At 41.9% G+C, this 15,868-nt stretch overlaps 1 protein-coding gene across 4 annotated transcripts in view; it reads right to left on the bottom strand.

Moving 5' to 3' along the window:
* LOC140494498 (uncharacterized) overlaps nucleotides 1-15,860 on the bottom strand; it is a 90,666-nt gene extending 74,806 nt beyond the window's left edge. The window contains exons 1-3 of one of the 4 annotated variants that reach the window (XM_072593745.1): nucleotides 15,676-15,860; nucleotides 14,429-14,611; nucleotides 2,396-2,748 (exon numbers count right to left, since the gene is read on the bottom strand). In XM_072593745.1, coding sequence (XP_072449846.1) covers nucleotides 2,396-2,748; nucleotides 14,429-14,469 — 394 coding nt within the window. In that variant the 5' untranslated portion in view covers nucleotides 14,470-14,611; nucleotides 15,676-15,860. The other 3 variants (XM_072593743.1, XM_072593744.1, XM_072593746.1) reach the window with 3 other exon arrangements.
* Between the last annotated feature and the right edge of the window lie 8 nt (nucleotides 15,861-15,868).

Below are 15,868 nucleotides of genomic sequence, written 5' to 3'. Positions count from 1 at the left end.
ATCAGGACATTCAGCCCATCGAGTCCACACCAACTCTGCAGCATCATCCCACCCAGATCCACCCCCCCCATCCTATCCCTTTAACCCTCCATTTCTCATGGCTAACCCCCCTAGTGTGCCCATCCCGAGGCACTATGGGCAATTTAGCACGGCCAATCCACCTACCCTACACATCTTTGGACAGTCGGAGGAAACTGGAGCATGTGGGGTAAACCCACGCTGACAGGGGGAGAATGTGCAAACTCCACACAATCATCTATGGGTGGAATCAAACTTGGGTCTCTAGCACTGTGAGGCAGCAGTGCTAACCACTGAGCCACTGTGCGCACCAATACTTCTGCTTCTAGAATATAACAAAGGATCACCATACTGGTTCCTGATAGGAGGGAATTTCGGGCATACAAATTAGGTATAGAAGCAGACAATTTGATCCTTCAAGTCTGCTCCACCATTCAGTAACATCATGGCTAGTGTGTTTTGTTTCAATTTCGAATTGTTCAATGACCATTGATTCCCGTACCTATCAAGAATCCACTGTTTTAAATTATTCAATGGCTCCACTACCATTGCCTTCTGCAGCAGAAATCCTAAGTCACAGAAGACTCAGCAAAAAATTCACATCACTGTTCTAAAAGGGTGCCTTTTAATTTTAAAACAGCGCCCCCGTGCTCTGGGCTGACCCACAAGAGGAAACACCCTTTCCACATTGACCTTGTCGAGACCAGTCCATTCAAACAAGTCACCCTCATTCTTCTGAACTCCAGTGGAAACTAGCCCAGTCTGTCCAACCTTTTCCCATGAGACAACCCATTCATTCCAGGTATTTTAACTGCCTCTAATTAGATGGACCACTGGGTTGAGAAGTGGCAGATGGAGTTTAATTCAGATAAATGCAAGGTGCTGCATTTTAGGAAAGTAAATCTTAGCAGGACTTATACACTTAATAGTAAGATCCTAGGGATGTTGCTGAACAAAGGAACCTTGGAGTGCAGGTTCATAGCTCCTTAAAAAGACAGTCACAGGTAGTTAGGATAGTGAAGGTATTTGGTATGCTTTCTTTTATTGGTCAGAGTATTGAGTACAGGAGTTGGGAGGTCATGTTGCGGCTGTACAGGACATTGGTTAGGCCACTGTTGGAATATTGCGTACAATTCTGGTCTCCTTTCTATCAGAAAGATGTTGTGAAACTTGAAAGGCGTTCAGAAAAGATTTACAAGGATGTTGCCAGGGTTGGAGGATCTGAGCTACAGGGAGAGGCCGAACAGGCTGGGGCTGTTTTCCCTGAAGCGTCATAGACTGAGGGGTGACCTTATAGAGGTTTACAAAATTGAGGGGCATAGATAGGATAAATAGACAAAGTCTTTTCCCTGGGATCGGGGAGTCCAGAACTAGAGGGCATAGGTTTAGGGTGAGAGGGGAAAGATATAAAAGAGACCTAAGGGGCAATTTTTCATGCAGAGGGTGGTATGTGTATGGAATGAGCTGCCAGAGGATGTGGTGGAGGCTGGTACAATTGCAACATTTAAGAGGCATTTGGATAGGTGTATGAATAGGAAGGGTTTGGAGGGATATGGGCCAGGTGCTGGCAGGTGGGACTAGATCGGGTTGGGATATCTGGTCAGCATGGACGGGTTTGACCAAAGGGTCTGTTTCCATGCTGTACAACTCTATGACTCTATGCACGCAGTACTTGAGATGTGTTCTTACCATTGTCCTGAATAAAAGAAGCATAATATCTTTACTTTTACATTCAGTGCTTCTTGCAATAATGGATAGTATCCCATGAGGCTTGATTACACTCTGCACCTATATACTAACTTTTTAGAATTTATTCAGAACACCTAGATCCTGCTGCACCTCAGATTTCTCCATTTAAGCAATACATTGTTCTTTATTCTGCCTGCCAAAGTGCACATCTTCACATTTTCCCTACATTACACTCCATCTGTCAGCAGTTTGCCTGCTCACTCAACCTATTTACATCAGTCTGCAGACTCTTGCTTTCCTACCTACCTTTGTGTCACCCCCAAATGAAGTTTCCGTGTCTTTGCTCCTCTCATCTAAGTAATTGTCCCAAGGGGTTGTTTTAGAAGAATAAACCGGCCCTTTATTCTCTCGAATTTACAAAACAATAAATAATTTTTTCCCTGGTTCATGATTTAGTGATGACAAATCATGAATTTAATATGATCAAAGATCCATAGTGAATTGGGACATTTCTTTGCATAGAGTTGATCGGATCTTTGAAATAGAGAGGTCCTTTCAAATAAAATGGAACTGGCCTTTAACAGAGGGAAAAACAGTGCTTTGCAAATGATAGCCTGCCCAATCCTGGTCCCACAGGATCCACAACTCCCTTGCCTGCCTCTGCCATTCCCAAATTAAGGTCATATACCAAGAGGATTCCGATGGCTGGCCTGGCTACTGTCACAGGCGACGACTTCATCGAGCTCAGAATTACTGCTGGAATCCCCATCACTGGAGCTGCCAATCCATTGAGGGGCACACTTCCTGCGAATTACTGCCTCCCTTGCTCTGCGCACCCGCTGTATCTGCTCCTTCTGTTTTTGAGTCCGCTGACATTTCTTTATTCTGGGCACCTTTCGCGATGACGAGTTCACCCATTTCACATTGGAGCTGGATTGAACGGTCTTGGCCACTCGGGTCCGGGAGGATGAGGCAGGTCCAGCCCTATCATACTGAGGCTGCTCCTCTCCATCTCTCGTTGAGGGGTTGTCATCTGAGGACCTAGAGACATAATGTCAAATCATCATACACAGTCATCTACACAAACTTCAAACTCACCATTTAGACTAATATTCCCCTCAGATTTTCTCTTTATTACCTTGTAGAAGCTCTTATTATCTGATTTGCTCTCTAGTTTTCTCCCAATACTTTCCCAACATTCTGACATTCCATTAACTTTTGCAATATTGAATATAATTTATTTCAATTTCACACCTTCCATAATAATCCTTAGTCATCGACAGTTCATCCTTGCAGTGTTCTTTCTTTTCAGATAGCTGTTAACTATCATGAAATATCTCCTTAAAATGCCTGCCATGACTCCTCTACCATCTTACTTTTCTACCTATTTTGCCAGTTCATTTCAGCCAACGTCCTCTTCATAAACTAAATAAAGACAATTAAATGTCAGATACCAGTTTCAAACCCAAGTTTCTCACCAGCAAACTGAAAGTAAAATCTGATTATATTCGATCACCGTTGCCTACAGCACTCTTTGGTAAGAGATCATTAATGCAGTCTTATTACACGTTAGCTCATCTAATTACCTAGTCACCTTTTGGTTCAACAAAATTTTATTTAAAAAACAGATCCCAATATTTTCTATAAGTTTCAAGACTATCTTTCCCAATTTAATTTGTCCTATTCACATGAAGATTAAAATCACCCACAATTGTTACAGTACTGAATGGGCACTATTTCTCATAGTGTGATTACTTGTTTTTGACCTGTAAGCTATTCGTGGCAGTAATTTATTTGCCTTGCTGTTTCTAAATTCCACCCAAAGCAATTCTATTTCTTGAACTCCTGAGCCAAGATTATTTCTCAATGTGGTTCAGATACTGTCCACCCAATCTCTTTCCTTTCCACCTAGTCTCCTTAATTACCTTGTGTTGGTCATTACTGTTATGAAGGTGTAGGTATACTGTACCTTTAAGACAGTGGAAGCTGGCACGGACCTACAGAGGCACATGTGCTGAAAAATGCAAAAATGTAACATTTGGTTGTGAAACAAATAGGTGGAGCTGTGTTGCCATGGTACACAACAAATTCAAATTTGGCCAATCACTTTAAATTATGTCTCAAGATACCAAAATCCAATCGAATTTGAATTTTAATGTTTTGATGACATCAAACCAATGCAACAGCTTAATGTTTTGGGGTATATAAAATCGGGTATTTTGAACAGTTAGCCAGAGTGTCAAAGAATACCAATGAAGATACGGCCTGCACAGCCTGTTTCTGAAAGGTACCTTTCCACATGAAATTTATGAAGCAGAAGACCGAAAAAAAGACAAAGGAAAGTACATATGAAGATACCATGGGAACAGCGACAACTGGCTGGATTTGAAATTTGATTCTATTTGTAAATCTAATCAGGGGGTTTTATCGAATCGGAATCTTATTGTAGAGTGGAAGATAGATAACATGATCAGACCAAGGAGGATTACCGTGTAGATAGTTGGTATTTAATGTTCTTGTGTTTCTTGGAGTTATATTTTTTCTTTACATAGAAGGATTTTTGTAGTTCTTGGTCACTCATACTTTAACAGATTACAAGGTGAGGTGAGCTTTTTTGCGTGCCTGGTTCAAATGAACAGAACTGTTTACCCTGCGTCATAACATTTCACTGAATTAGTCACCAAACAATCTAGTAATGACCACATCATACCCATTCACTTTTATTCATGCCATCAATTAATCAATTTTGTTAACCAGATGCACACAGCATTTGTAAAGAAAATATGCCTACCATGTTTCCTTCTCTGGCTAGTTGTTGGCACACTCTTACGTTTGCCCACTCTGTCCCTTCCAGTGTTAATCTGATTATCATTATCTGTATCATTAACCTTCAATACTGCCTTGTCCTTTCATTTAGAGTCAGATGTATAGCACAGAAACAGACCCTTCGGTCCAACTAGCCCATGCTAACCAGGTATCCTAAACTGATCTAGCCCATTTCCCACACTTGGATCCCTCCACTGGTTGGCAAAGTCTTCTCTCGAGCTGAAGTTACTCAATTTGACAGGACACTGATCCCAGTGCAGTTCAAAGGAAGCTTATCGCCCCCCCCAGTACTGGTACCAATGCCATATGAAAGTAGTTGTGGAGATGGGGATAGGTCAGTCATATTTTCCAAAATTCCCTTGATTCTGGAAAGCTCCCAGTAAAGTCGAAGACTAATCAAGAAAGGAGGTTAGAAAGCAGAAACCTATGCACAAGTTAATCTAACGTATATAATTGGGAAGTGCTGGAATCATTAAGGACAAATGATAGAAATCCATGATTACAGATGTTGGGCTCAAGGAAGTGAAACCACATTATAGCCTGGCCATTTTACAGCTAACATCTTGGACAATTAAATAATAATTAAAATGGCCTTGCTGCTTTTAAAGGTATTGCATGACACTTCCCACAGGATCGGATTTACATGTCACCTGAATTTAATTAAAAACATTTACTATTGCAAGTAGAGATTTTGGTTATTCCATCCAGCAGCACATTTTGCAAGAATCTGTGCTCTTGATTGATCATTAGAGAGAAAGATACTCTATGGGATGAAATTTAAATGGTCATGTGAGCAGTAAGGTTATTATAGGGAAATGATCGTCGAAAATAAATGCCGCAAACCAAACAATCACTGCAACAAGAGGATAATTGATTCAATATTGACGTATAATTAGATGACCTGAACTGATTATTGCAGTTTTGTAAATGCAGGATTGTTTCTTTGATAATTCAATCCAATGTTTAAAATGCTGAAATAGGTGCTCATTCATTAAACAAAATGAGGACTTGTCTTTTTTTAGGACCAGTAAGACACCGGTACTTTAAGCTAATTTTCTGTATATTGATCCACAAAATATCATATTTCCACTGAAAGAGCAGAATATCTGAAAAATCAAAATGCAAGCAAGTGCTGCCAACATGATTTTACAAAGGGAAATGCAAATTAACAAATATGTTAAGTTCTTTGAGAATGTAACAATTAGCGTGGATAATGGGGAATCAGTAGAGGCTCTCTATTACAAAGCATTTCATAAGATGCCCTGTAAAACATCACTAGGTAAGAGCTCATGGCTCTGAAGTTGAACGATTGACTAACCAACAGGTCCCAAGTGAAGAGAGGAATGACAACTGTGCACTGTTACCACAATTATTGCATATGTGTTGTGTGTACAGTTAAACTCAGAAGTATTTACAACGGTAAACATGAGAGGCAAAAAAAATAAAATTGCAGTATACGGACAGTGCTACTTGCAGAACCTCTGTTCAAGTAAAACTTCACAAAGTTTGGAATATGGATTCAGTATGAACACAATTTCAAAACAAAACTAATGGTAGTTAGAAAGAAACAATAGTGAAATTGGAGTGAACGGCATCACAATGAAATATGTAGACAGGTTTATCTACTTAGGACAAATGATAACAGAAGACGATAGAGTGATGGCAGGAGGATGGAGATAGTATTTTGAGAAGATACAAGTTGTGTTACCAACAAGAAAACTCAAGTTTGGAATTGGAAGGAACACAAAAGATGTTATATTCTATCCACTTTGCTGAATGCCTTAGAAACCTGGAGAATAAGTAACAATCTGTTGAAGAAAACTGAGGTCTTTACAATGCGGATCCTAAAAATGTCCCATGTATGGACCATAAGACCAATGAAGGAGCGTTTGAAATTGAAAAGAGCTAAAAGAAGTGTAAAAGTTGAAATGCAGAAAAGGAAATTTCAGCCATTTAACTGGAGCTGAAAAGCTGAAGACATCACTCCTAGCACAAAGTGGATGACATCAAAATAGGGGTTGACATAAACACAGTTGAATGATGGATGTCACAGCGTAGTTACAGTTGAAGTACAGTGGATGTGACAGACTGATGCTAGATAGATTACTGTCATGACGAATGACAGCAGGTTTCCTAGCTGAAGCTGCTAAATGCAGGACATAAACTAACAATAAGCAGACAGCCAAAGTAAATGGGTCATTTTCAAGTTGACAAATTGAGAGCGGTGGAGTTCCTTAGGGATGAGTGCTGAGGTCTCAATTATTTATTCAATTATTAACAACTTGGATGAAGGGACCAAATCTATTGCAGGTAAACTTAAGATAGAGAAATAGGTAGAGATACAAATCATGAGGAAGATTCGAGTATGTGAAGGGCTGCAGATAGATTAAATGAAAACATCGGCACTTGATATGTGGGAAAATATGACAGTGACCACTTAGAGTCATAGAGATGTACAGCATGGAAACAGACCCTTCAGTCCAAATCGCCTATGCTGACCAGGTATCCCAAGCTAATGTACTCCCATTTGCCAGCACTTAGCCCATATCCCTCTCAACCCTTCCTATTCATAAACACTACCAGATGGCCTTTTAAATGCTGCAATTGTACCAGCCTCCACCACTTCATCTGGCAGTCCATGCCATACATGCACCACCCCCTGCCTGAAAAGGTTGCCCCTTGGGTCCCTTTTAAATCTTTCCCCTCTCACCCTAAACCTATGCCCCCTAGTTCTGGACTCCCTCACCCCAGGGAAAAGCCCTCGTAAATTATCCTATCCATGCCTCTCATGATTTTATAAATTTCTAGAAGGTCACTCCTCAGCCTCTGATGCTCCAGGGAAAACAACTCCAGCCTATTCAGCCTCTCCCTAAAGCTCAAACCCTCCAACCCTGGCAACATGCCTGTAAATCTTTTATGAATCCTTTCAAGTTTCACAACATCCTTCCTATAGCAGGGAAACCAGAATTGCACACACTATTCCAAAACTGGCCTTACCAATGACCTATAGAGATGCAACATGACCACCCAACTCCAATACGCAATACGCTGACCAATAAAGGCAAGCATACCAAACACCTTCTTCACTATCCTATCTATCTGCGACTCCACTTTGAAGGAGTTGTGAACCTGCACTCCAAGGTCTCTTTGTTCAGCAACACTCCCTCGAACCTTACCATTAAGTGTATAAGTCCTGCTCCGGTTTGCTTTTCCAAAATGCAGCATCTCGCATTTATCGAAGTTAAACTCCATCTGCCACTCCTCAGCCCATTGGCCCACCTGATCAAGATCCCATTGTACTCTGAGGTAACCTTCTTTGCTGTTCTCTACAACTTCAATTTTGGTGTTTTCCGCAAACTTACTAACTATACCCCCTATGGATGCAAGTTTGCTCGCTGAGCTGGAAAGTTCATTTTCATGACTCGCTATACCTCCTATGTTCACATCCCAATCACTTAGGTTAAAAGACACAACGTAGTGGACCCAGCACCAATCCTTATAGCACACCACTGGTCACAGGACTCCAGTCTGAAAACTTACCTTTCACCACCTTCTGTCTTCTATCTTCAAGTCAGTTCTCTATTTAAATGGCTAGTTCTCCCTGTACTCCATGTGATCTAACTTTGCCAACCAGTCTACCTTTAGGAATCTTGTCGAATGCCTGTATAGATCACATCCACCACTCATTAATCCTCTATGTTACTTCTTCAAAAAACTCAGTCAAGTTAGTGAGGTATGATTTCCCAAGCACAAAGTCATGTTTACTATCCCTAATCAGTCATACCTTTCCAAATACATGCAAATCTTGTCCCTCAGGATTCCCTCCAACAACGTGCCCACCATTGTTGTCAGGCTCACCGGTCTATAGGTTCCTGGCTTTTCCTTACCACCTTTCTTAAATAGTGGAACCACGTTAGCTAACCTCCGGTCTTCTGGCACCTCACCTGTGACTATTGATGATACAAATTCAGTGGGGAGAATAGACACACTGACTAATATTTAACTGAAGAGAGACTGCAGAATGCTGCAAAGAGGCTTGACTTAACTGAATGCTAAAAGCTTCAGTATGTAGGTCTGGCAAGTGATTAGGAAAGCAAATAGAATATTGGTACTTCTTGAAAGGGAGCTAGAGTACAAAAACAGGGAACACTTGTTAAAGTTGTGGAGGCATTGGCAAGACCAAACCTAGAGTGCTTTGCAAAGTTCTGGCTTTTAAGAGGCAAACTTCTTTCTCAGACTCAGGATCAAGGAGAGGGAAAAACTGAAGATTTGGCACACGTGGAGAGAGAAGAGAGAAGAAAGGTATGCTACAAGAAAAAGAACAGCTTTAAATCTGTCAAAGAAATGTTTAGCTAATAAACTTTTTGCAAATCAGTACAGAACCTCCATTTTAAGGCTGCATACATTAGTTACAGTATGGGGAAAATATTGTAGTCAATATTAGTGGCATGAACAGCAAATGACTGAACTTCAACCTGAGATTGAGCTCTGACGTGCAGTAGACATGACAGTAAATGCTTGGTTATATTTTTTTCAGTATTAAGCATATATGATAGTGATACATTTAGTTCTGACCTCACCCTCACCGGTCCATAAAAAGGTGATTTTTTTCTGCACACAGGAAGGAATGTTCAGGGGGCAGACATGGTATCATTCAAATGTGCTGCTTTGTCCTGGGTAATGTGAAGCTGGAGCTCAGATGTTCAATGACTTAACAACATTCAGCACCATTCATAACTCCTCAGATACTGAAATAGTCCACATTCAAATGCAGTAAGAGGTGGACAGCAATTATCCAGGCTTAAGCTAACAAGTGGCCAGTCAAATTCAGGCCACATAAATGCCAGGCAATGAGCATCATTAATAAGAGATCATCATGACATTCAATGACACTACCATCGCTAAATTTCCTTACTATCAACATACTAGGGATTACCACTGGCCAGAAACTAAACTGGATTTCCTCATATAAAGACAGTGGTTACAAGAGTAGGTCAGAACTTTTCCCTTCCGAATCCTCAAAGCCTGCCCTACAAGGCACAAGCCTAATGTAAAGGAATACTCCCCGCTTGTCTGGATGGATGTAGCTCCAACATCACTCAGGGAGCTTGATATCACCCCTGGACAAAGCAATCTCCTTGACTGGCAGATCCATTCCCTCCAGAGTTTAGTAGTAGCATGTAATGTCTACAAGATGCACAGCAAAAATTTGCCAAAGATCCTTCTACACCCACAATCACTTCCATCTAGAAGGACTATGCAGTATTGGAACACCACCACCTGAAAGGTCCCCTCCAAGCCTCTTACCACTCTGACTTGGAAATATATTGTTGTTCCTTCAGTGTCATTGGATCAAAATCCTGGAATTCCTTCCCTCACAGCATTTGCGCCAATTTACAGCACATGGACTGCAGCAGTTTACGATGGCAGCTCACCATCTTCTCAAAGGCCACACAACACCAGATTATAGTCCAACAGGTTTATTTGAAAGTACAGGTACAAGCTTTCAGAGCGCTACTCCTTCATCAGGTAGCTAATGGAGTAGAATCATAGGACACAAAATTTATAGCAAAAGATCATTGATGCAAGATATTGAACAAACCTAGATTGCTATTAAGTCTTTCATCTTTTAGAATGAGCTGCAGGTTTCCATTCATTCACACGTAAAGCCCAGAACTTCTTTCAAGTCACGTTGAAGACTTAACAGCAATCTAGATTTGTTGACTATATTGCATCAGTATATTTACACCTTTTGCTGTAAATTCTGCGTTCTATAATCCTACTCTGCTAAGCTACCTGACGAAGGAGCAGTGTTCCGAAAGCTTGTACTTCCAAATAAACCTGTTGGACTGTAACCCGGTGTTGTGTGATTTTTAAACTTTGTTCAACGCAAGTACCTCCACAACAGCACTTCTCAAAGGCAACTGCAGAGGGTCAACTGCTGCCCATCCATCAATGCCTATTTTCCATCAGTGAATTGAAAAAAAGAGTCGCACTCACCTCAGCTGGATGTGACAGGATATACTCAGGTAATTTTCCAAGGAAGAGCCAAGGTGCATCGGGACTAGAACAGGTTGGTTCAGTGTATGGTTATTTCTGGAACTCAAGTCTACTGTACTATTGCTGGAATATTGCCAGCTCCTATGCCCTTTAAAATATCTATTGCCTTCTATTTGATGTCGCATGGATTGAACCAAACTGGATGAAAACTAGACATGTGAAGATGGAAACTTCAGGAGCAGCCAAGATAGATAATCTGGATGGCATTTTTGGCTGACTGAAAGAATACAGTTTGATACATCTCAACGAATGAGTGACATTTGTTTCATTGAATGAATGAAAGCATTTAGATTCAATGAATGAATGAACACAGTTTGATTCACTGACTGAAAGAATGAAGGCTTCCACATGCTTCAATTTTCTGTGTTTTCCACTGAGGTTCTGGGCTCCCCATCATGAAGGATGGGGATATTTGTGTAGTCGACTTTTACACTGCAATATTTAATTGTAATCATTTATAACCAGATGTGGCTGAACTGCAGAACTTCAATCTAATCGGCTTGTTCTGAAATCACTTAGCTCTATCACTTATGCTGTTTGGCACGCAAGTGCTCTTATGTGATTTCTGCATCAGGCTACACCTCTTTCAAGTTTGCCTGGTGCTGCTCCTAGCATGCCATCCTGCAGTCTCTATTGAACCAGGATTGACCTACTGGCTTGATGGTAATGGTAAAATAGTCATAGAGTCCTACAGCACGGAAACAGACCATTCAATCCAACCAGTCCATGCCAACCACAATCCCACACCAAACTAGTCCCACCTGCCTACTCCTGGCCCATATCCCTCTAAACCTTCCCTATTCACATACTTATCAAAATGCCTTTTAAACTTTGTAATTGTACCCACATCCAACATTTCCTCTGGACATTAATTCCACACACAAACCATCTTCTACGTAAAAGATTTGCCCCTCATGCCTTTTTAAAGTCTCTCCCTTTTCACCTTAAAAATGTGACCCCAATCTTGAAATTCCTCCTCCTAGGGGGAAGAAAACTACTATTAATTCTATTTATACCCCTCAATATTTTATAAACTTCCAAAAGGTTGCCCCTCAACCTCCTACCCTCCAGTGAAAAAAGTCCCAGCCTTTCTTTACAACTCAAACTTTCCAGACCTGGCAACATAAGTCTCTTCTGAATCCTCTCCAGCTTCATCATATCCTTCATATAACTGGGTGACCAGCACATTCCTGATGAAGGGCCTATTCCCAAAACGTCGATTCTCCTGCTCCTTTTCTAGCACTACACTCTTTGATAATGAACATAAGTGCGCCAAACTCCTTTTTAACCACCCCATCTATATGTGATATAAACTTCAAATAACTATGCACCTGAATGCCTTGGTCTCTCTGTTCTACAACACTACCCAAACCTTACTAATGATTGTATAAGCCCTATCCTTGTTTGTGTACCAAAATGCAACACCTCGCATCATGAGGTTACAAATTATAAGTGAATATAATTCTATTGTACAGTCCCTCAGTGATGTCAACTTTTGGGTTGGCAAAATCTGTCCTATTTAGCAGGATGGAGGTTATCCTCAATCCTCAGTGGAAGGACTGTTTGGTGGACATGTCTACCAGTACAGTCATGGACAGATATATCTTTGGCAGGCAGATAGATGAGGATGAGGTCAAGAACATTAGCCTCTCATGTTGGTTCCTTCATTAATAGATCCCCAAATCTAGCAGCATTGTTCTTTAGGACTCTACCAGCTCAGTCATTATTGATGCTTCTGAATCACTTTTAGAAACAGACATTAAAGTAATTGAAGTCCCCACCAGACTATATACTGCACTCTTGTCAACTTCAGTCCTCTTTCCAATTGGCGTTCAACATGGAAGAGTACTGATATTTCAACCAAGAGGATAAGTATGTGGTAATCAGCACATTTGGCCCGACACCATGAGACTGAGTCAATATGGAGGTCTCCTAGAGCAACTCCCTCCTAACTGTATAGCACTATGCCAGCATATCTACTGGGCATGTCCTACCCAAGGATGGTGATGTATGGGGCATGGCTTGTATGGTGTGATTCTGTGTAAAGGTTAGGATGTTGCTTGACTTGTCTGTAAGACAGCTTCCCAATTTTTGCATTAGATTAGATTAGATTAGATTAGATTAGATTACTTACAATGTGGAAACAGGCCCTTCGGCCCAACAAGTCCACACCGCCCCGCCGAAACGAAACCCACCCATACCCCTACATTTATCCCTTACCTAACACTACGGGCAATTTAGCATGGCCAATTCACCTGACCTACACATCTTTGGACTGTGGGAGGAAACCGGAGCACCCGGAGGAAACCCACGCAGACACGGGGAGAACGTGCAAACTCCACGCAGTTAGTCGCCTGAGGCGGGAATTGAACCCGGATCTCTGGCGCTGTGAGGCAGCAGTGCTAACCAGGTGTGATGACAGGTCAAGATGGCTCGGGTTTGCCACTTATATCCAGTGTGGGACGGGCCATCTAAATTCATTTCATTATTGAGACTAGATTTGATACAACTGGAAGACTTGCTAGGCCTTTTCAGAAATGGTATTTAAAAATCAAAGAGGGTCTGGAGTTATATGTAGCCAGGTAAAGTCCTCAACAAACAAATTTCAATCCCTAGGAAACATTAACGTACAATGACTTTTTATGACAATTGACAATGGTTTCATTGTCAAAAATACACTTTTAATTCCAAATATTTAATATTGAAATTCCACCATCTGTCACCATGAGATTCAAACAGTTCCTATGAGTATTAACTGGGTCTCTGACTGCGGGCCATCTTTTAAAGAAGTGAGACCTGGAAGGAAAAGGGCAGATGTATAGCAAAATCACCACCTGGAAGCTCCCCCTCCAGCAACACAAAACACTGAATTAGAACTATTATCATCGTGCTTTTGTGGTTAGGAGTCAAAACAATGGAACTTCCTCCCTATCAGCATTGTGAGCATATCTACACCTCAAGGACTGCAGTGATTCAAAAAACAGTTCATTATCAACTTCTCAAAAGTTTTTTTAGGGATTAGCAGTAAATGTTGACCTAGGACAAGCTGAGGACGGCAGATACTGGAGATCAAAGTCAAGATTAGAGTGATGCTGGAAAAGCACAGCAGGTCAGGCAGCATGAGCTCATTCCTGATGAAGGGCTTTTGCCCGAACCGTCAGTTTTCTTGCTCCTTGGATGCTGCAAGACCTGCTGTGCTTTTCCAGTAAATGTTGACCTGTCCAGTAACACTCATTACACAAGGAAATAGAAAAAGACAAAAGACAATCAACAATCCTCGCAGCAATGTCAGTAAGTGTCCACATACTCTTGTAAAACATATCTGACCGATAACCATCTTAGCGGGTGCATGCACTCTCTCAGGACAAGTCACTTTTCTCTATCAGGATTTTCCTGTTTTACATTCCAAAGGGCCCTGTGTAATGGACTGTCATGAAAAACTGGATACAATCGTTAGACCGGGCAATATTTTTTCTGAGCTAAGCTCTGACCCTGATGCATCCAGTTCTCTGGTTGTTCTACTCCCTGAACCTGCCCCCAGAGGAGACAGTTCACTGCCCTGTTCTGTTTTATCATCTGTAAGTTCATACCTGTAGCTTCCTGCCCACAGGGTCATCCTCCCTTCATTCTTCTCTGATGACAACTCATCAGATTCAGCGAGGTTAGTACTGGAAGATGGAGATGAATCACCAGCACTCGAAGAGTCCTCACTGGTGTAAGTATAACTTCGCACCAGATGCCGATCACTTTGCAAAGCAAGCTTGAGCTCTGCTGAAAAGCAGGAATGCTCAGAGTTCAAATACTCTGGCCACTGAGCAGCCTCAGGTCCTTTTACCTCTGGAGTTGAATGCACCCTGTTTTCTTGGATAATGCCATTGAACGTTGAGGGGCATGAACTGTCCAAACTAGTCACTGGGCCTTTTCCTGTAGATTCTTCATCTATGTTGGCAGCAAATGGGATCTCCGGTGACTCTGCTTCTGGTTCCATTGCCATGAGAGCACAACAGAATATTAGGCCCTTTAATACAAAAGAAAATCAAAACCTTAGTAAGAAATAATAATGGTCACTATGATACAAACTTCTTTGTTCAGCACACTCGTCCACACTGTTCATCTTTGCAAGGATATGATAGCTGTCATCTGTGAACATCTCACTCCAGGAAGAGGTACACAGCTATAATTCATTTAACATACTCGGATATATAAATTACAGAAAAATAAACTCCAACCTTCTTGAATGTTTTGTCTAGGTAGCACAGCACTTACAACCTGGCGCATGTCACGTATAGCACAGAACAAATTGTCAAAAGAATTTCAGAGGTGTAATAGAAAAAATGGATATTGAACCAAACAAAAATTATAATTGGAAAGATAACCAACTTGCTAATTTTCAAAAATTGACATTTCAAGGGTTTGAAAGGGAAAGAGGAGGTTGAAAAGATCGAGGGAAGGAAACAGAGAGAGGAGGTCTTTCAAGACTGATGGTACAACCTTCAACTAGATTGAAAGGAGGATCCCATATTAACAATTTCTCATTTACACTGACAGTTATAATCTGGGTTCACATTGTTTAGGTCCCATGCCTAGGACATCAGAATTCCAACATATCGGGCACTTCAAAAATTTCAAGGGCACAAGATGAGACTACTTCACATACCGCCCGCTGAAGCTCTACTGACACTTGATTACAGTTTTAAAAAATAAACAAACAATCTCAGAAAGGACTACGATCAATAACCCCCAGAAAGGGAGAGGGCGTCTTCATCGGTGCCTCTCTCTGGGAGAGGGGGGATTCCTCACTCTGGGCCAGAGGAAGAGTGTATTCCTCAGCAGCCGCTCACTGCGGGCAGGTTTGTGTGTGTGTGGGCCCTCACAGTGCCCTCAGATGATGGTGTGGCGTGTGTGTGTGTGTGAGGGGCTGGTGGTCCTCACTGACCCCTGTGGTTGGTTACTCCTCCCTGGTGCTAATGCGGGGGGGGGCAAACACCCGGACACAGGTCTCGGCTTGTAGTCTCTGCCCACGGCGCCAGGCCCCAGGCCCCCCGCTCCGGTTCACACAAACAGGCCAGACGCTCATCTCACCGTGACCTCACTTCCGGAACCTCAGAGACGGGGCGCTCGGAGGAGACAACAGTCGTTGCTGCGTGAACTGCGGGAGGACGAGCCAGTCCTCCAGGCTCCTAGATCTTTCCATTCACCCCAAAGTTGACAGGGAGTGATCCGAAGGCGGAGGGTCTGTACTCGGCACCAGCTGAGAGGCTGCCGAGGCTGACTG

The sequence above is a fragment of the Chiloscyllium punctatum genome, chromosome 24 (genome assembly GCF_047496795.1).
Source record: "Chiloscyllium punctatum isolate Juve2018m chromosome 24, sChiPun1.3, whole genome shotgun sequence".
In the NCBI taxonomy this organism is placed as follows: Eukaryota; Metazoa; Chordata; class Chondrichthyes; order Orectolobiformes; family Hemiscylliidae; genus Chiloscyllium; species Chiloscyllium punctatum.
This window is presented reverse-complemented; position numbering and strand designations above follow the sequence as displayed.